This window comes from Onychomys torridus, chromosome 5, assembly GCF_903995425.1.
Source record: "Onychomys torridus chromosome 5, mOncTor1.1, whole genome shotgun sequence".
Lineage (NCBI taxonomy): Eukaryota > Metazoa > Chordata > Mammalia > Rodentia > Cricetidae > Onychomys > Onychomys torridus.
The window spans coordinates 80,938,130-80,960,184 of NC_050447.1; the positions used below are offsets into that span (position 1 = coordinate 80,938,130).

The 22,055-nt window shown below is 39.6% G+C and overlaps 1 protein-coding gene across 1 annotated transcript in view; it reads left to right on the forward strand.

The window, feature by feature from the left end:
• The window catches only part of Myo3a (myosin IIIA), a 177,226-nt gene that overhangs the window by 81,602 nt on the left and 73,569 nt on the right, over positions 1 to 22,055 (forward strand). Inside the window, exons 14-16 of the mRNA XM_036188496.1 lie at positions 6,877 to 6,975; positions 7,060 to 7,174; positions 19,130 to 19,256. Of these exons, the coding sequence (XP_036044389.1) occupies positions 6,877 to 6,975; positions 7,060 to 7,174; positions 19,130 to 19,256 (341 nt within the window). The remainder of the gene's footprint in view (positions 1 to 6,876; positions 6,976 to 7,059; positions 7,175 to 19,129; positions 19,257 to 22,055) is intronic.

Below are 22,055 nucleotides of genomic sequence, written 5' to 3' on the forward strand. Positions count from 1 at the left end.
TAATGATTATTCAAATATTATGTGTTCAAAAAACAGCACAGTTAGGATAATATATAAGGCATGCTGTGTGTTCCATAAACTTTTTTGTCTCCCAAATGGTCTAAGAAACTATTTTAGTTTTACTACGTTACTTATAGGAAAAAGCACTTCAAGGGCCTCAATTTGCCGCTGGGTTGAACTACAACTCAGATAAAATTGGAGCACCAATTACTTTGTAATTTCTATAAAACAGCTTTTTCATTTTACGCATATTTTTATGATCCTATTTGTCATTTTTTACTCTCTTAAGAATTTGCTTACAATTTTACACATGGATATAACATACTCTGATCAAAGCCTCCCGTTATTCTCTCTTATCCTTTTCACTCTCACCCAAAGTCTTTCTTCTTCCCAGTGCCCCTCCAATGTTCATGTCTTGTGTATGTATGTGTGAGACCCAGTAATGCCTGCTTAAGTATTAATGGGAGTCATTTGCTTAAGTGGGTGCAAGATACTAGTGTCTGCACCCCTGAGGAGTATGGCTGCCCCTACCCCTGCATCCTTTTAGTGTTTATAGCGTTATGAACCCCTCTCTCATCCACAATGTAATGTTAACAAGCAGGTCTTCTGCAGGTAGCCGCTGCTGCTGTGAGTTTATCGACACAGCAGTCAGATCATGTCCAGAGATAACATTTTATAGCACCCCTTTCCATCCTCAGCTCTTACACTCTTTCTGTCTCTACTTCTACCTGTTGCATGGGGAGTATATGTAGCTCATTTATGCTTGAGCACTCAATGGTCACTTGCTCTAAGCACATCAGCCAGTTGTAAGACTGCATTGACCATTTCTCACTGCGAATAGGAGCTTATCTGACCAAGGTGAGAGTAATCTATGAGTATGAACAAATGTTTATAAGGTAGTTAGACACCATAACCACTTAGCAACATTACAGTAGTAGGTGCCTCCTCCCTCAGGGCCTGTATCCTACTCTGGGCCATTGGACATATACAATTGAATTTTATTCAGCTATAAAGAAAATTATTATAGGTAATGGCAGCAATGGAAATACTAAGTGAGGTAACCCACACCTCAAGAGATAAACTTTGTATCTTCTTTCTCATGTGTCAATCCTAGGTTGGACATTTTAGGTTTGTATGTTTAAATTGGAATACCTATAGAGGCCAGGAAGTTAGACTGGGCCATTTGGTGAAAGGGACTACAGTAAGGCAGGGGAGATAGCCAAACATAGATGTTAGGAAAGTAGAGGACCACTGGAAATGGAAAGGTTTCCACAGGGATGGGGTACAAGGAAGGGGAAGATTACTGAAGGGAGGCTAAACCCAAATGAAGGGTGCATGAAAAGCCACATAGAAACCTGGCATTGTGTAAGCTGACTTAAATGATGTAAGTTAAAAATAAAATTTGAAAGGAGATATCCTGCATGGCTACATATGATGCTCCTGGAAGCCATGGGTTATTAAATAAGACTCTTAGTGCTAAGTATGGAACATCCTTATAAGTTGTTGATCAAGGAGGCCCCAGAAGCCCCAAAATCATGCAGACTCTTGCTAATCCTCTTGGTTGCCACCAAAACTAATGGTAAGAACCAATGCTACATACACTACACACTTTAGTTAAAAATCAAGCTGAAACTGAGCTGTTAGCTTTCTCCGCAGTGGCTACCTTTCACAGTGCCAAAAGTTCTATTAGGTCACTTGGGGGGGGGGGGCGAGGAAACATCTACAGTTTTGCCCAGCAGTCAACCCTTCAAACTACAACACCAACTGATGCACTAGGGGCATGGTGGTTATAGGAGTAACCAACTGCTTTCTGTACCTGCAGAAACCAACTGCACCATGGGAGCCACCCAACTGTGCTCTGGTTGCATTTCAGGGCCACTCTACAGGAGTACCTAAAAACAATTGTTCCACTGCACAAGAGGATTTCATACATTGTACCCCCCAAACTGGATAAAACCTATATTTATTTCTATTTTGGTTGAATTACATTTTATATTCTAAAGAAATATTTTGTGACCTTTAAAACTTAGAAGAAACATTCTTTCTAGATAGATTTTTTCTTTTGTGTATTTAGCATATGTATGTGAGTATATAAAAACAGATAGCATGACAAGACAGTATAATATGTAAGGTGTCATCCTCTATCATTCTCTGTCTTATTCCCTTGAGATAATGACTCTAAACTATAAGTTTGCCTTTTTGCCTAGGCTGAGCAGCAGGTAGCTCTCAGGAATCACCTGTCCCTGTCCGTCAATGTTGGCATTATAGGCGCATGCACTCATACAGGGTAGCTTCTTATGTGTGTTCTGGGGAATCAAATTTAAAACCTCATGCTCACACAGCAAGCATTCTTCCCCACTGAGCCACTTGCCCAGCCCTATAGGTATGATTTTTAAATGATAAATTTCCGTAGACTATATCAGTCATGATAATGAAGAAGAAAGAACAAGCTCAAAGGGTTTAACTGAAAACCCTATTTACAAAGATATAATGTGTATCAAAGAATCAAGAATGAGTGCTTAGCCTAGGCTGAATAGTTAGGCCAGATTAACAAGGGCAAGAAACCATTTGTACCCCTAGGCTTTGGGGACCAGGGGAAAGAAAATATCACAGAGCCAGAGGACTGCCACAGCTGAGAACAGAGGCTGCCTGTAGGCCTGTAGCCCCAGAGGACTATATCCTCTACCTAGTAGACTGTGACTAGATAGATGCTTCACTTACCTCCTCTCTCCACAAGCCAGAGAACAAGGGACTTGGGTCCTGCAGCCTGCAGAACTGAGCACTGGGAGTTGGGGGTCATAAACAAAGCTGAGAAGCTTGGAGAGTCACTCTGAGAAGCGGGGAGGAACCAGAGCAGACGTGTACATCTTTTTTAACGAGCCTACCCTCTCTTTTAAGAGGATTGATTCTTCCCTTCCACTTCCTCTGCCTGGTTCTGCCAGCCTCAGTCTGGACTGCTTTTATCTTTAGAGTGCCTTTGTCATGATGGCAAACTAACAGCTGTGACTTAAGCCTTTTATTAAACGTAGGTGATTTTAAGACAAGATTTTTAAAAGGAGGCTGCTTGGGAGAAAATGAGCACATTGGAGACAATGCTGGATAATTCTCATAAATATAAATTATAGCTCTATCTGCAAGTTTCCTTCTGTTGCAACTAGAGTTCAGCAAGCATTGATTGTATTACTCTTCCACATCGGCCCTTTACAAGACTCCCTAAGAGTCATAAACAAACTGGCAGGAGTGTTCTCTGTTATGGGCCAGTGGGGCACTGCACTAAGCACATCGTTGCCTTTGTGTCCCTTACTTGCTGTATTGTCTCTTCCACACAAGAGGAAACAGATTGAGAGAACAAGCCAATCAATGCCAAAAGCTGAAGTTTGAACTTGTTCTCTGGGTTACCCCATATTAATTAATTAATTCACTCATCTATTTGGCAAGTATTTACAGAATGTCTATGTGTGCTACATACAGGAGACTTAAAGATAACTAAGATTTGGGGAGGGCACATTAGTTCATGATTTCCTACAAATTCTTTGTGCCTTGACTCAAACCCGTTGTCCTTCAGTCTAGTCAGTCTCTTAGGGAAATGAGAGATGCGTTCAGCTGCTGAGAATGAGACGGTGGATCACAAGGAGAAAGATGGAAGAGACGTGGTGCCTATGGGGAAGAAGTTCTAATTGAACAAAATAAAACTAAAAATACTGTTGCTGTATGTACATACTGTGGAGCTTTGAGTATGCAAAGCCTTATCATCAGCCTTCTTGCATCTTCAGCAAAGATTCAGAGGTGTCACGGATGAGTTAAACCACATTACTGAGGATTTTGCCACAGTTTAGAAGGTATTAGGAACTTTTGTTTCATGGTGAATCCTCACAGTTCAAGGCCACTGAACCCACATAAAATCACCCTGAGGGCATTCATTTGTACAAGTGGCAGAGTAGAACTCCAAAAGAGTAGCTGAGGATCAGTAAAAATCAGTAGAAAAACAGTAGAACTGGGGACAGAGAAACACCATTTGTACTTCACTTGTCCTGAGAGCACTGACCTGGGAACAGCATGTGTGCTATGTGACACTCAGTCTCGAAGGGCATATTTGATGTGGTTTGGGGCACGACCCGAGATGAGTAGCCTTTGGAGCTCGGTTTGTTTTTTGTTTTTTTTTTCATATTGTTTTAACTCTCTGGTTATTTATTTGCTGAAGGTCAGTGCACTTCCCATAGTAACTCCAGGCCTTATAAAATTACAGTCCTGGTAAATGTAAACTGATAATGGTAGGGAAATCTGCTAAGTTTGTGTGTCTACATTTATGAGTCACTTCACTAATTATGCACTGTATCATCGACGTGCTTTAAGAGGTGACATGCAGAGCCATCAATGTGGTAGCCAGAGAAGAAAGCAAATAAATTACGTAGTGTGCTGATCCTAGAGCAGCTTTAGTGTTGGGGGTGCTGAAATGATGAGAACTGAGCCAAGCTCATAGTTTTGTTCTAACTTTTTAAAAATTAATTTATTCTTTGAAAATTTCATACCACTGGATAATACATTCTGGTCACACTCACTCTTCACCCTCCCTTCATCCCACTAAGTCCCCAGGCACTTTCATGTCTCAATGGTTCCTTCTGCTAAATACAGGTGGTCTGTAATAGACTTCTTGATGTCTCGATGGTGCCTGCAACAAGTGACAGATGGTGGAAGGATATGCAGGCTGGGTGTACCTCAGCAGCATAGTGCTTACCTAGCATGCCCGAGGCCCTAGACTCCATCTCTAAATTAATTTAAGTCAAATGGGTTTACAATAAAGGGTGTGTCTGCTCTTAGGTCAGCAGCCAGCCTTAAAACCCTGTCTTCTTCGTCCACTGCCTGGATCCTGCCGATTTCCTCTCCTTTCTGTGTGATACATTTTCTTCTCATAAATTCCTCCATCCATTCTTAAAATATATACTTACCAAGATTCGCCATTGAGGCATTTTCCTTTTGCTCTCTGCTGTCATTTCATAACCTCTTTGACAGCATGACTTCATAGAGTTCTGTGAAATCAGCACCCAAATATGTACATCTTACTTTCTCCTGAGTTCACTTTTCTGTTCTGATCACCCACATGTCTTTTATTTCTTTTCAACTGAACTCGTCCTACCCCTGTGTTTTTCCTGTACTCTCTCTCCATTCAAGCTATCCCTATACCTGTGGAAAATCTAACCTTCAAAACCTTTACATATCTACACACATATGCTTCGGTTAACATTTATTCTAAGGAAATTTTCCATATAGTGGAAGAGTAAATCGTTTTAAAAGGCTAGGTATGGTGATGCATGCTTTAATCTCAAGCATTGTAGAGGCTAAGGCAGATGTATTGTGAATGCAGGCTAGCTTTGGGGACATAGTCAGACCCCTCAAAAATAACAACCACAACAATAATAATATCCAAAAAGAAAATTTTCTATCTCCATCAAGAATGTACTAGAGAAAGAAGTAAAATAAGAGAGAGAAGTAGAAGAGTTTTAAAGACCTTTCTGATATTTTTGGTAAAACGATTTGTTTTAAAAAGTATGCCATCTCCGTTTTCACAGTCTTCATGTGGAAAGCTTTAAAACAAATTCTCTTGTTCAGATAAAATACCAACCTGATGGTAGCTTTCATTTTCTCACTCTTTCATTGGTCCCTAAGCCCGCTGGCCCCACTGTGAAGTGGTGAAATTCACAGGGAGCAAGAGGGTAACAATGGCACTTATGTCTGGAGAAAAATGACAGTAAGGAACCCTAAGCCAGGTCAGGCCACCACCATGGTGTCATAGAGGAGGAAATGACCCAACCACTGTGGAAATGGCTAGAGATTAGTGAAAGGTTAAGTTTTATGCTAACCGGAAGGAGAAGGAGAAGAATAGGGAGACATGGACAGAACTCTTGGAAAAAGCTCCCCCCAGCCTGGGCCTCCCACTTTTAGCCTGGTGACAATGGGAGGGTAGTCAGCATTTAGAAACATCCTAAAATAAGGAAATTGAGTAGGAAAACAAGAACATGAATGCCACGGAGGGGCAAATCCCAGCCCTGCCTAGATAGCCACTGCGGTTATCAGGGTGAAATCAGAGCATGGTCACAAGGGGACTTAGAAAGAGAGCAATGGGAAGCCAGGCGCCTCTTCCTCTGTTTCATAGATGGGGAATTCTGAGTAAAGGAGCAGAGGGACATGGAACCCTAAGGTCCCAATCAGCGTGCTACGGAACATCCTAAACCAGAGACTCAACCCTACTACCTTAGAAGAATTTCTCCAGCACCTGGAGAGTACTCTTCATACTTAGAAATTATTAGGAGATGCCTCACATATATGGGGGAAGTAAGCCTAGTAAGGTTAGAGATGGAGGAGATGTAGCCACTGCAGTCAGATGGATCTGGTCTGAATGCAGGAGAGCCCTCAGTTCTGTGAGTCTGCTCTGTGGGAGCACTAATCCTCAGTTTCCTGAAAATGTAAAGTGTTTTTCCATGCCTAACCCAAGGACTTGCAGAGGATAATTGAGATAATTTCGAACTTACCTCCACTTGACATGCTATGCATCTTATTTCTTTTGCTGGTCATTCCTACTGACATACAAAGTCCTGGAAGTTCAACATTTCTGAATATTTCTTTTTGTGTCCCTGGTGCCTAGAAAAATTCCTGGAAAGTCACTCATAAACAACGTCATGATGTTTAGAGCTACCACTAACAATGCTGATAGTTGAAAATAATGGCATTTAGCAATGGAAAGCCAGAATGCAATGTTCAAGGAAGCCCATGTGGGCAATCACAGCTGTTAATTGTTCTAGCAATAGTATTGGTGAGTCATTTTAACACTTAATAAATGTCCTTATTAACCATCTTCCGGAAAATGTCTTATTTTTTCAGTGGAGAAAAAAATTTTCATATTTTTTACTACATTTATGCTGGGTTAGCGGAAAAGAAGAAACTAGCCCTTTACAAATTGCCTGAAAATAAGCCACCCAGGTAATACACCAGGTTCTACTGTAATGATGCTTTCTCCCTTGATGCAATTTTAGATTTTTATCCTTCCTCTCATGCTTTCTTCAGATACTTGCAAAATGACCACCTCAGAACAGTGCAGGACATGATGAATAATAGTTTCTATAAATCCCAGTATGAACTAATAGAACAATGTTTCAAAGTCATCGGTTTTACAATGGAGGTAAGTACCAAAGACATTGGAACCACTTTTGTAGTATCTTTTTAAAAGTCCTCATTAACTATGAGAATTGGCTAACTCACTAACTGGTTAATATATTCCAGGAATTATGGTCAGCACTTTACACAGCAGTCATTCCCATTATATGTGTGTGGGGGGGGGTCACTCTGTATGTGTTGGGCACGTACACACATGTATGCGGGTGTGTGTAGAGGCCCGAAGTCAAAGTCAGGGGTCATTACTTGATGGTTCTCTGCCTGTGCTTTGAGACAGGGTCTCTCATTGAACAGGAAGCACATCAATTTGACTAGCCTGGCTGGTCGATGAACTTCAGGGATCCTCCTGCCTCCAATCCCCACTGTGGCCAAGGTTGGGTTACCAGCATACATTGCCATGTCAGGCTTTTGTATGTATGGGTTTTGAGGAGGGGTTCTCATGCTTGCAGCAGGTACCTCACCAACAGAGCCATCCCCTCAGCCTCAATATAAAGTCTTTTTTATCATGTTTCTGATTCTTCCATAAGTGCCTAGTTATATTTTTATGTTCTTTTTTAGTTACTTGAATTTTGCTGGGATAGCAAGTCACATTTAAGCCATAGATTTAATTGCTGAATTTTCTTATGCTATTTAAGTGTTTCCGGCGTCTCTATATTTACTTCCTTTAAATTTTTGCATTTCAGTTTTTTAAATGTTTATAGGTGGCATACAAATTATTAGATTTCACTGTAACATTTTCAAAATATATATTATTATATTGTTCTTCCTTGCCCACTTACTGATCTCCTTTCCCCCACTGCCCTCCTGCTGATCCTCTTCATCACTCCACGTCTTCCCTTCTCCTTTTTCCATGCCTTCTATTCCATTGTTCTCTCTTTGACCCTCACCTACTTTCATGCACACTTCTTCTCCCTTGCATCATAGCCCTCTTTCTACATTTGTTTTTCCCATAAACACACATAGGCACATGCATGTTTATATAAATTTACATCTAAACCCCACATGGGAGTTATTTTATCTTTCTGAGTCTAGCCTATTTTGTTTAGCATAATGACCATGCCATATCTTCCAAATAGCATAAATTTCTTCTTTTGACAACTGATTATACGATTTGTTAGCCCATTTCTTGGTTGATTTATATTTGGGGCTGGAGTTTTATAGTTCTCTGTGGAGTGTAGATATTAATTCCTTTCTAATGTATAGCTGGCAATGTTCCCCACCCCATCCCCATTTTGTAGACTGTCTCAGTCTATTGGCTGTGCAGAACCTTTCCGTGTCATGCAATCCTACCTAACAATTTATGGGGTTATTTCCTGTGTGTTAGAGTCCTTTAAATAAAGGCTTTGCTGTGTCTGTGTGTTAACATGTTTTTGCCTCTAGCTGTTTCAGAATTGCAGGTTCTTATACCCTTCATCAGTTGTAAACTGATTTGGGGTAGGTAAGACATAGCAATCTAGTTTCACTGATGTACGTGTGGACATAGAGTTGTCCCGGCATGATTTCAAGAGCTCACCTCATTTTTGACACCCTTTTTAAAAAGTAGGTGTCTGCAGCTGTCTAGATTATTTCTGAGACCCTTGTTCTATTCTATTAGTCTATGTGCTTTTTTTTTTTTGTGCCATTGCTGTACCAGTTTTGTAACTGTAGCTCTGTGATGTAATTTGAGGTTTTAATCCTTGTTTTTTTTGTGCTTCTATCTTATTTGTTGTTTGGGCTCATTTCTCTTTTCCCATGAATTTTAGGATTATCTTTACAAATACGGTAAAGAATGTCAATGGGATTTTTATGGGGATTGTGTTGAATTTGTAGATTATTTTTGGTAATAGGTCACTTCACAATCAACTGTGCCCATCCATGATTATGGAGATCTTTTCATCTTTTAGCATCTTCAGTGTCTCAAGTTTGCATTTTAGAGGCCTTTTAAACCTCTTTGGTTACACTTATCTGGAAGTGTTTTCTGTTTGTTTTGCTGAAGTAATAAATGAAATTGGCTTGCTGATTTCATTTTTGCCAGATTTGTTCTTGGAATTTAGAAGAGCTGGTAGTTTTCCAATATTAGTTATGCATCTTGCTACTTCAGTGAAAATATTTATCAGACCTAAGCGTTTTCTTGTGGAATCTTTAGACTATTTAAGAATATGATCATGTTGTCTACAAATAAGGGTAATTTTTCTTCTTCCATTCCAGTTTATATCTGTCTGTTTTATTTCTTTTTCTTGTCTTATTGCTCTAGCTAAGACTTTGAGCACTTGGACAGCTTTGCTTCATTCATGATGTAAAAAAAAAAATCCTTACAATTGTCTTCATTTAATATGTTAGTTATATGTTTGTTATGGGTATTGTTTATGATGTTCAAATATGTACCTACCTCTTCTATTTTCCTTGAGGCTTTGTTTATTCCAAGAGGAGGACATGTGATAGACTTTGTCAAAGGCCTTTTTTGCTTCTGTTGAAATATAATGATTTTTCAGTGATTTCAATTCTTAAGTTCATGTACTGTGTTACATTTCTTGAGTTGTCTATAGTGACCTGTCTTCCCATCTCTAGAATGAAACCAATGTGTTCATGGTATACTGACTTAGTGAATTTGGCTTGCAGAAATTGTATTGATAACGTTCACCCCTATTAATATCTCCTTAGGGAATTTAGTCTATAGTTTTCTTTTTGTGGTTGTGTCCATTTTCAGTTTGATATTAGCATAATGCTGACACCATGACATGACTTTGGCAATGTTTCTATTATGGAACAGCTTGAAAAGCAATGATGTTAACTCTTCTTTAAAGGTTTGGTAAAATTTTGCAATGAATCCTTCCAGTGTGTACTTAGGGTTTTCTTTATTAGAAGAGCTTTTATTATTGCTTCAATCTCATTACTTGCTGTGGATGTACTTGTTTTGTATATATCTTCTTGATTTAATTTTTGCACGTCATATTGTGCATGGGAGTTTATCTTTTTCTTCTAGGTTCTCTAAGTATTTTGGTGTAAACGGATGTTTCTTTCCCTCTTGCCAATTCCCAAATAACCACTCAGAGGCTTATATTACTAAATGCTTGGCTGATAGTTCAGGCTTATTACTAGCCAACTATTGCATTTAAATTAACCAATATTTCTTATGTATTGCTTTGTAATGTGGCTTGGTGCCTTTTCTCAGTATGGCATGCCCATCTTGCTCCTCCATATCTCCCTGTGACTCCACTGACTCCACCTTTCCTCCTCCCATCATTCTCTCTGTGTCAGGCTGTCTCACCTAATCTCTTCTTGCCCTGCTAGCAACCAATCAGGTTTTTTTTACTAACAATGAGCATAATCTACAGCATTTTGGCATATTAATTTTCAAAGTATTACTTATTAATCCTCTGGATTTCATTGGAATCTATTTAAATTCCCATCCCTTTCACCTCTAATTGTCTAACTTTGAAACATCTTCCCTTTGGCTAATTTATCTAGGAGTTTACCATCTTGCTTATCTTTTTTCACAGAACCAATTCACTGATTGGTTCTATATATTCAATATATTCTATATATTATACTTTTAGTCTCTATTTATTAATTTCTGTCTTGACCGTTATTATCTCTTGATATTGACTGCTTTGAAGTATCTGCTATTCTTGTTTTTATAGCACCTTGGTATGCATCATTAAGTTATTTATTTGAGATCTATCTAATTTTTATAGCCATAAATTTTCTTAGAATTGCCTTAGCTATATGTAGCCTAAATGTTCTGGTAATTTCTGCATTTATTTTTATTTGGCTCTTTTTTTTTTTTTTTAATTTCTCTTCCCTGGTTTTTTTTCCCAGTGATTCACTGTTCACTCAAGAATATGTTGTTCAGTTTTCATGCATTTATATAGTTTCTTTTCCTATTTATTCCTAGTTTTATCTTCATTGTAATATGACAAGGCATAAGAAATTATTTGATTATTTTATATTTGTTAAGACTTGATTTATGAACTGTGATGTGATCAATTTTAGAAAGGACTAAATGGACTCCTGAGGAAACTCTGTTTAACTAAATATTCTGTGTGCATTTATCAATTCTGTTTCCCTGGGATGAGGCTTCTGATTCTCCACTCCCCCACCCCCCGGAGCTGTGAGGCACTCAGCCTAGTTTACTTCTTTTAGTGTTTGATGCCTGTCATTTTCTCTCTAGTTTTCAAAGTGTTTTCTCTCTTTGACCCTTCCTCACTATATCAGTAGGAGGCAGTCTCTGGCCCCTAATATTATTTAGACTATATTTCCTTTCAACACTCCACATGTGTAGGTTTTGTTATTGTTTCCTTTTGTCTTTGATTGTACTTATACAAAGTTTTAAGTTTGTTTTTTTATCGTGTATGTGTGTTTGTGTTTGTGTGTATGTATGTGTGTGTATAAGATGTTGTACCTACCTATATGCATGTGTGGGTGTGTACATGCCACAATACATGTGTAGAGGTCACTGGAAAACCTTGGGTATTGTTGGTTCTAGCTCTTCCAGCTTGCTTGATAGAGAGATTCTCTCTTGCCCATTGCTGTACAGCCAGCACTGGGGAGGCAGAGGCAGGGGAATCATGACTTTGAAGCCAGCCTAAGCTGCATAGTGAGAACCTGCCTCAAAAACTGAATAAGGCTGAGGAGATTGTTCAACAGGCAGGAGCACTAGTGTACAAGCATGAGGACCTGAGTTCAGATCTCCAGAACCCACATAAAAAGTGAGGTGTAGTCATGTGTACCTGTAATACTAGCACTGTGAGGGGCAGAGACAGAAGGATCTCTATCTGGGGATCTCTGGCCACCAGCCTAGCTCCAGGTTCAGCGAGACCCTGGCTCAAGGGAATAAGATTGAGAGTGACAGAACAGGACACCTGATGTCCTCCCAGGTGCCAGGTCTCTACATGCACACATGGGAGTGAATGCACACACATACACACACACACACACACACACACACACACACACACACACACAAATAAGTACATACTAGTATTTCTAAAGATGTATGTGATCAGCAGAGAGAAAAGTTGGTCACTAAGAGCAATCTCCAAATGTGGATCATCTGCTGTTGTGGCACTGGTGACAGGTAGATTCCTGGGCTTCTTGATTAAAATGACAGATTCATGTGGTGTTCAGTTATTCCATTAAGAAATATCTTATGAAGGATTACTTGAAAGTAAATATTTTGTTTTTGTACAGTTAACTATAAGAATTAAAAGTGATATGGGTGTTAGCTCCTTTAACAAGACATCAGAAATCAAAATTACTATGGAACAAACTGTCAAGGTTAGAAATCAGATGGTATCCATCACAATGAAAAGTTATACAATTTCATTTGTCATTGCATATGGAATGGCTGTTGTGAGACATCTCAGTTTTTTAGGTAGACTTTTCTAATGAGGCTTACTCCTGGGACTAAAGGAATTTGCCTTTGTTGGAGAGGCTCCTACTTACCTGGCTACTCTTGGAGCCTTGGAAAAAAAAATAGGGACCAAATTCTCAATGCACAACATGCTGCTTAGTTTTTATGTATTAGCTTATTGTAAGGACAAGAAAGTGAAAGACAGTTTAAGGAGCCAGAAGGGACCTGGAAATTTGTTTTAGAAACCAATCTAGGAGAATTAGCTCCTCCTGAAACCAGGGGGAACATTATTACAATGGCTTCCCACAAAAGAGTTCTCTATTTTTGCAACAGTATAGTAAATTACAAGGACAGGAAGGGAACTGTGGTCTGAATTCAGTGGCTAGTCAAGGTTGAACACCTCCTCAGGCAATTACTTCACTCACAGCTCCAAGCTAAAGCTAAATAACCATTTGGTTTAGAAGTAGACACTCCAACTTGATTATCCTTATTTTTGAATGATGCATTTTTTCTTTCTTTTCATTGATGGATGGACTCCACCTGGTGTTTTGAGTGACAGCTTGAGCTACCCATTCTGTAGTTAACCAGCTATAGCTGTCACCTCAGAACTTGATGACACTGTGATCTCTAGGGCAAAAAGGAGATGACCAGTTTCCTCTTCTCTGTTAATGCACGAAACACCCTCTAGCCTGTAAGTGGAACAAAACTCTGAAATCTCTTCGAAGATTTTTGGAGATTCTTGCAGACTTTGCTCTTAGCTGAGGCAGATACCATCAAAATTTTTCATTTGGTGAGACAGCATCTAGTTCTTAAAGACTCCACTGTGTGAATTTAGTTTGCCTATTTGCACCTTACTTCAAAACCATAGAGAAAGAGGAGGAGAAGAAGAAGGAGGAAGGGGGAGGAGGGGAGGAGGAGGGGGAGGAGGGGAGGAGGAGGGGGGAGGAGGGGAGAAGGGGGGAGGAGGGGGAAGGAGGGGGAGGAGGAGGGGGAGGAGGGGGAGGAGGGGGAAGGAGGGGGAGGAGGGGGAGGAGGGGGAAGGAGGGGGAGGAGGGGGGGAGGAGGGGGAGGCGGCAGCAGCAGCAGTGGCGGCAGTGGATAGAGCAGAATGACTACATTCTTGTGTGGAGACAGGAGAATTTGCTTGATTAATAGCATCCTTTGTCCGTTTTGTGCTGTGATATAAATGATGAGGACAAGTCCACAACATGTAGAACTTTTGTGGACCACATGTGAAGGGTAGCAGTGCATGTGTGTCTATATATGCCATGTAGTCTAAAGGGTAGATGTCTAGTCATGTTGAAATCTTTGCTGTTGGACTTAATTTGGAGGAATAAGGTCTGAACTGTAGCATCTGGAGATAGAGATCATTGGTAGCTATCAGGAAATATTTTTTTATTACCAGTGAATGAATATGTTTATGATGGCTTTTAGTCTGAGGGAGCAATGCTGATACAGAGTTTATGTACTTCAGCCACATGTGGGTGATGTATGACCCCAGCCAGAGATGGAAGAAAAGCTATGAGGATTCCATTCTTTCCAAAACATAGGCTCGTACTTAGCTGTTCAATAAGTCCTGAGTAGGTTTAAATTTGGAGTGTATGGTTTGAAATAAATGAATGATATTTGCAGGTTGAAGCAAATCTGGCTTTATTTCAGTGTTATTCGACATTGCTCTGCCAAGCAAAAGAGAATGCTTTAATCAGTGTCCGGGGGCTCAGAAGTGACCACTTGAATCCTTTTCCCCCATTTTTTCACTCTGAGGATTGAATTTATAGCCTTGTGCATGTCAGGCAGATGTTGTGCCACTGACCTACATATTCAACCCTTTTTTATGTTGTTGTTAAGACAGGATCTCTAAGCTACTCAGGCTGGCTCTGAACTCCTTAAAGTCACCTCACAGCCCAGGTAAGTCTTAAACTTGTGATCCTCCTGCCTCAGCCTGCTGGGATTACAGCCTGCACCACCAGAACTGGCTTGAATCTTTTGCTCTTATTTTTGCTCAGAAGACAAAGAGTCTCCCCGACCCCACCCCTATCCCTGGGTGTTTCATCTTACTATAAATCCTAGTTAGCTTCAGCAGAAGTACAAATAAGACATTTCCTGCTCTGGCTGCCATGATAAAACTAGTGTTAACACTAATTCCACCCCTCTGCTGACCCTTTCTTGGGCACACTCATTTCCAGTCCTCTTTGTCAAAGTTCAAGTTCAAATCCAGCACTGCCCTTTTCTTCAGCACGTCTCTCCCTAACTTCTTACCAGCCCCTCCCAGATCCAGAGATTTCTGTCTTATGAACAGGGAACCAGTTTAAATTGGTTTGTTTACATCTAAGTCACACTCATAAGAGTCAGTGTTCACTCACACCTCTCTCAATGATAGACAATGTGGAGTAACAATGAAATGAAACCAGCTTTGTGCTTGGATCAACATATGAATATCATGCATGCATGTCAAACTGTGTTTTCCAAATTTAAACATATTCAGAGTAAATTAAACATCTGAATCTGAACCTTGAGTTAGAAGAGTCTAGAACATCTGTTTCTAGTCCTGAAGCATCATCATTGCTGGTCATTTTAGGAAAGCTGTTGCTCTGGCTCAAGGGGGCCCATCCTGGAAGTTCTCGCCCATCTCAGGCTGACTCCAAGAGTTAAATGAAGGCAGCCTGGCCTGGTTCAGAATCAGTAGACTTGAACTTAGTAGGTATTTATTTTTTGTTTTAGCCAAGACCCAAATTGATGCATTCCTTCTGGCTTTCTTGGATCTGTCTTTGTCAGCAGCTGAAAGAAGAGCCCTTTAATAAAGCAGCATGATCCCTGCAGCCTCTGAGCACAGCATCCCATCCTCACAGCTTTCTGCAGAACAGTGTCTGCAGCTCTGCTTCTCTGTCCTCTTCCCCCTTTTCTGTCACTGGTGTTGACAGCACCCACAGTGTCCTTGTCCCTTAATCTTTCCCAGGGTTTACAGTTCACGTGTGCATTTGTGAATCAGCACAAACCAAAGTAATGACAGGCAAGTCGAAGTTAGACAGTCTCTAAAAATAACACAAATTGGAAAACTCCAAAATGTTTAAGCCATGCAATTTCCAAAACTACTTTGCTATTATCCTTTTACAATAAATACTAAGAGGTCTGATGACTCAACTGGTTTCCAGAACATTGTTACCACACCATTTAGTTCACATTAAAGCAGTAATTTTTGTTTTTCTTTGCATAAAGGCATCTGTTATTTCTAAAACAAGAAGGACCCTTGTTTTCTTCCCTTAACTTTTTTTTTAACATTTATTGTGATAGTCTAAAGTCACAGGCTGACATGTTTTCTTTGGGTTCTCAGCCAGAATTTTAGTTGAGATCAAATAATACTTATGAAAATTAAGCATTTTCGAGCATCACACAAAGCACCATGCTTTCCTGAATACCATCACCTCAATTGTTAAGATTAGTTGTGCTAATTGTGGAAGGAATGGGCATGCCCCTTCTACTCAGTCATTTACTGAAAAAATAAAAGTAATCATTTGATGCATAGGTATGGTTTTCATTCAAAAAATCATTTTAAAAAAGTCGCAACTCTAGAATTGCATGAATCCGCCAATACTGATGACTTGAACTAACCCTTAAGATCAAGGAAGCAACTGGTAAAGACTAACTCCCTGCTGGGGACTCAGTGTCCCTGGGTTGAGTTTTTGGCATTGACTATTTCTAGATGTGGATTTAGACCAATAACTGGATTCTCTGTTTTCTTATTCAGTAAAAGGAGGGTGGGTATTGCTAATTATTGAGTCACTTCCAATTTTCTAGTGTCTGTGATCTTATGACCAAAACTGAGGAGTTTTTGGACTCCACTCTAGTCTTTACAAGTAAGTCACGTTATTTTGCTGTTGTGTCTGCAGAATCTGGCCTGAGAAGAGAGAACATACTACTATCCCTTCTGTAGAACAGTCACAGTTTGGCCTTCTTTCTCATCAGTTCCTTTTTGCCTGGTATTGTAAGTGGCCCTGATGCCCCTCACTTAGGCACAAACAGAAGCTGAATCTTTCAGCTGTGTTTTATTCAGACAGCCAATGGTCTGAGAAGATAGTAGACAATTATCCTAAAGATTTTCCTCACATCTCATCTCCAGCAAGCAGGTTATATAGGGAGGGAAACAAGATGGTCAACATTCTAATACTTACTCTTGCTCTTCTAGTAAGGTTGGTGGTCTTGTTTCTAAGATTTGTGAAGTTGGTACTTTTCTCCCTACCATCTCCTATCCATAGCAGGAGCAGTGTTCACAAATACCAAGGTCACTGAGTCTTGAGTTCCTTCCCATCCATTCACTTGAGTTCCACCTAGATTGAAAGTTAGCTCAACACAAACAATTAGCAGTGTGTGCATGGTGATTCCTTCCTACAGATTGAAGTACACATGCATCCTTAAGGAACACACAGTGCCTCCAACAGTATGTGATCTCCCATGACATCTGGTTCTAAGCTGGACTGCTCTGTCCTTTGTCAATGGGAGCTTCAGCATCTTTGCTCTTCCAGGACTAGACTGTGTGGTGCCACATTCCACAGTGTAGGGGGAATCACCTTGTTCTGACCTACCATGCACCAACCTGCTTTTCATTCCAGGCACCATCCCCTTCCTTCTCCTTCCTTGCATGGTCATCAGCAAGGCTTCAGGTGTGGATTCAGGATGTAAGAAAGGAATGTCACTGAAAGCATCAGGGCCATCATCCCCAAGGGACTCTGGTTTCCATTCCCAGAACAGAGTCAGAGCAATAACTATCATGCCTTCTCCAACCAGGCAACTCTATTTTGAAGGGTTGATTCGCTTTTGGAAGAAAACAACTTGAGTTTCTTTTAGGTGTTATTCCTACGAACTTTTCAGTCTTTCCAACAGAGCTTCTTTGAACAATTCTGTATAGATTTGAGCAGTCAAGATTTGACATCCATACAAATAAATCTCTAACTATCCTATAAGCTTTATGATAAAACGTTGAACTGCTTTCTGCACTTCAGGGTGTATTGAGTTTGTTGGCACACTTAGGATTTGCATGTGTGTGTGTGTGTGTGTGTGTGTGTGTGTGTGTGTGTGTGTATACACATGCGTGAGTACATGCACACCACAGCATGTATGTGGGCATCAAAGGACAACTTATAGAAATTTTTTCTTTCCTTCTACAATGTGGCTCCAGAGATGGAACTCCACCTGTCAGTCTTGGCAGCAAACACCTATACCCACTAAGCCATTTTGCCAGTCTCAAGAAACAGTTTTATGTCACACAATATTAATAACACCTGTATCAGGAGAAAAAGTATGTTGAAATTAAATTAGACAAAATACATCAGAGCCATGAACCACTGATGCACTTGAAAGTTCACAGAATCCCTTTAGAATTCATACAGTCTCCTGTTATCTCATCTCCTTGTTAAAAACAAAACAAGACAAACAAACAAAGAAACCACAACTTTTTTCCTGAAGGGCCAGAATTCAAGACCAAGAAGTAACTGTGACTCTGGAATCTCATGTTGTTGTGTATGTCTCCCAACATGCTGTTCATCCCACAAGTAAAGAAACTAGTGCTGGAGTTGGCCTAGGTACATGGAACTGTGGAGTTGTCCATTCCTCCATGCTGCTTTCCTTCCTCAGTAGAAAAGGATAGTGCATTCTGTGAGCTGCAAGACAGAATTCAAATCCCAGTTCATTCGAAGTCCATGGAAAGTCTTTAGATCTACCAAAGCTTTGTTTACTTTACATGTAAGAAGAAATGTTTTACTTACCACCAAACACAAATTGCTCTAGGCTGTTTTGTGGTTGTCGGCCCTGGAGATATACAGTTGGATGGATAGACAAGTCTTTATGCTGTGAACAACTCAGCTTCTCCCTCTGTCACAACCATACCTGGACCTGGAACTAGGCTTCTTCAAGACCCATTGATATAGCTGCAAGGCATGCTAAATTGAGGTCATGGTTTGCTGTCTTCTGAGCCTCCTGCACCATGAAGGTAGCAGGAATCATACCATGACATGCAGAGACTCTGTGACGAATTCCCCCAGTGTCTTCAGAGAGAATCACATGAAAGTTTGCATGCAGGCATGCATGAATGCATGTTCCTGAACATTAAGAATCTATGTTAATATAGTAATGAATACTATAAACTCTGAGCTGCAGTCTATCATTTTTATGCATAGTCTTAACCATCATGTATCCTTGGATTTAGATGCTGGGATCTTTTGATTCTTCTTTCTAGACTCTCCCTCCATTCTAACTTCTAAGATAGCCTCCAGAAAATGGACATGTGATTAAAAACAACACTACATTCTAAAGTTCACATAGATTATGTAAAACCTAATGAATATTTCTACTTCTTCTGAGGAGTGCTCCTCCTTTCTATTTCTATTTATATTAACATTAATAAAATACTTTAACTGCTCATAAGGAAACAGCTTCGTGCTGATCTCCAAGGTCAAAATAATGAATGAAGCTGAGCCTACATGAATCCTTGCCTGCTTGGGTCTTAGTCTGGCATCACAGTATTCAGAGTGACCTTCTTGTGCTGGAACCCAAGGCTTTTCCTCCATCTGTCCCAGCTATAGTCCTCACATTGCTGTAGGTCAGATTTGATGCTACTATTCCTATTATATATTTTAGCAACTCGGAAGTGTGTATAGTGTGCTGGCTGCAATCTTGAATGTTGGAAACATTGAATTCTCCTCTGTGGCAACTGAGTACCAGATGGACAAGAGCTACATCTGCAATCATGCAGCTCTGGAGAACTGTGAGTTGTATTGTCTTCCATTCAGAAACTGAACTCTTTCATATCTTATGCTGGATCACAAAGGGATAATTTCAAACACTTATACTCATGTAGATCCCACAAAGAATGCTCAGACTCGGCTGTATAAAAGTTGTAAAAACCAGCTATCAAGCCAGGCATGGTGGCTCATGCCTTTAGTCCCAACACTTGGGAGGCAGAGGCAGGGGGATCTCTGAGTTCAAGGACAACCTGGTCTACAGGACATCCAGGACTACACAGAGAAAGCTTGTCTTGAAGAACTAAAAATGTGAAAAATAAATCAGCTAAGAAAAACCAATCTTTACATATGCAAATTGATTACTGTGAGCAGTATTTCCAGAGACAAGCTTTTATGACTATGTCAAAAATTGAGTTTTAATATGAAAATGCAGAAAATATTGATAAGATGTAGTACAGAAAAGAATTAAAATTGTGTTCTAGTCTTTAGAACCTGTATCAATTGTGTATTTTTTTTACTGTTTGAATTCCATTCACTCTTTTATCATGGATTAATTAATTTTCCATTTTCCATACAAGAGATAGACACACATATCATTCTTGCTCCAAATCAAATTTTCTCTTTATAATAGAACTTGGCAAAAAGAGTCCCTAATAATTTAAGGCTTCCTACTTATTTTCCCCAGTGACATAGCTTTTACATATTTAAAATATCTCCTGTTCTTTTATTTTTAATATTGGCATATACCCCCAATAAGCCCTTATTTGTTGTGAATTTCACTCACAGCCTAGAGAATCATAATACTATTTTTATGTATTCTTTATGTACTATTTTATGTATTTTTTCCTCCAGTTACTTATTTAATTGGTCCAGCGCTGTCTCTAAGATACCTATTTTCTGTATCCTATGTGGCTTTGGAAACAATTTTGTAAGAGAATTAGAGCAGTTGACTGAGGTTGACATAGTGATTGTCATGGACCTGTAAACCTTGAGAATACCTGCTCTGATTCTTTGTGTGTAAAATAATATGATTGGCACACAAGATACTAGATTATTAGAAGGGAAGTCATGATGGTGTGACATCATTGATAAAAAGCAGTCCTCCCCCCAGTCATAATTGAAGTGTTATCTATAACCAGCACAATGAGACACAATGTTGCCAGGTTTTATTATGATGCTTCACACTGATGAGACAAATACTTGAGATAAATCACTTTAAAGGATAAAATATGTTGGCTCATGGTTTCTGAGTTTTCTGTCTATAGTCATTTGCCTGTTGGTTTGGGCCCATGTGAAGTAAAATATCAAGACTGAGAACACTTAATAGAACAAATGTGTTCACCTCCTGTGACAAGAAAGCATTAGATAGAATTGCAACATCCCCTTCAAGGGCACAGCCCTACAACCTAACTTCTTCCACTGGACTCCACCTCCCAAAAGCTCCAACACCTCTCAAAAATACCATTGCCTGGTAACTAAGCCTTGAGTATATGGGCCATTGGGAGACACTTAAGACCCAAAACATAATAGCCATATACAAGAATATATGCAGAAACTAATAAACTAAAAAAATTACTTTAATCATTGAAACCTATTTTTATATAGCAGGAAAACCAAATAGTTCACAAAGGAGTAATAGTAATATGTATATAATCAAAATTATTCGTTGGGGATTTAGCTCAGTGGTAGAGTGCTTGCCTAGCAAGCACAAGGCCCTGGGTTCGATCCTCAGCTCAAAAAAAAAAAGTTATTCAAACCACTTCCTAGAATAACCAGTTGTAGAAAAAAATTAAGCTCATTAATTTGCATTTAAATTACTTTTAACATTATTTTAAAAGAATTATCTCTAAATCAAGGCCAACTATTTCCTTCTGTTATGTTTATTGTCTCCATTCTCATTCATGACATGGTCACTTCTTCTTGAAGTGAGTGACCTCCCCATCAGTCACTGGATTAAAGAGCTGATCATCTCTAGGCTTGTTCAGAAACCACTTAGCCAATGTATCTGTGGGCTCTCCATCTCATCCCTATCCTCCATCAACACCCCATCTTATTTTCCTCTCCTCCTCTTTCTTCTACTTCTATCTCATTTTCCCATCCCTTTCCCCTCCTCTTTCCTCCTTCCTCCCGCTTGAATTTCTTAGTTGGCTTTCCTTTCCTCTGGATAAAGACCATCAAGACTGAAACCTTATTTTCAAAGCATTGTTCTCAACAATATAGCCTCATATAAAATGCCTGGCATGTAGCAGATAATGATGAGTATATGTCAGATGAATTTTCTGCATGGAAACAAACATACAGGTCAGTGGAAGATAACATTCGGCAATATAGCCAACTAAAATGACCACAATGACATTACAATTCAATTGAGACAGCATTGTAGAGACAACCAATTGCTAACTGGGAGACAGCTAGAAGACCTGAATCCTCTCCAAACTTCATATACCAAAATGGATTCTCAATTTTTTATTGCATTTAGTTACTTGTGCATTATATGACATGTGAAAAGTAAGAGGGGAGCTTGGTTCTCTTCTTCCACTATGTAGGTCCCAGAGTCAAACCCAGGTCATGAGGCTTGGCCTCAGCTTTACCCACTGAGCTTTCTAACTGGCCCCTCTAAAGATTCTAAATGCTACAAATTTCAGTGCAAGAAAGCTAAGGAAAGCATCAGTGAAGCATAATCCTGAGGTGAGAAGGACTTTATATTCAGAAGACCAAAAGGAAATGATCTTTTTTTAAAGTAGCTTTTAACTGTAAAAATTAAAACTCTTTCATAGTAAAGAAACATAAATGAACATTTTTGGAAATGAGAGAAAATATTT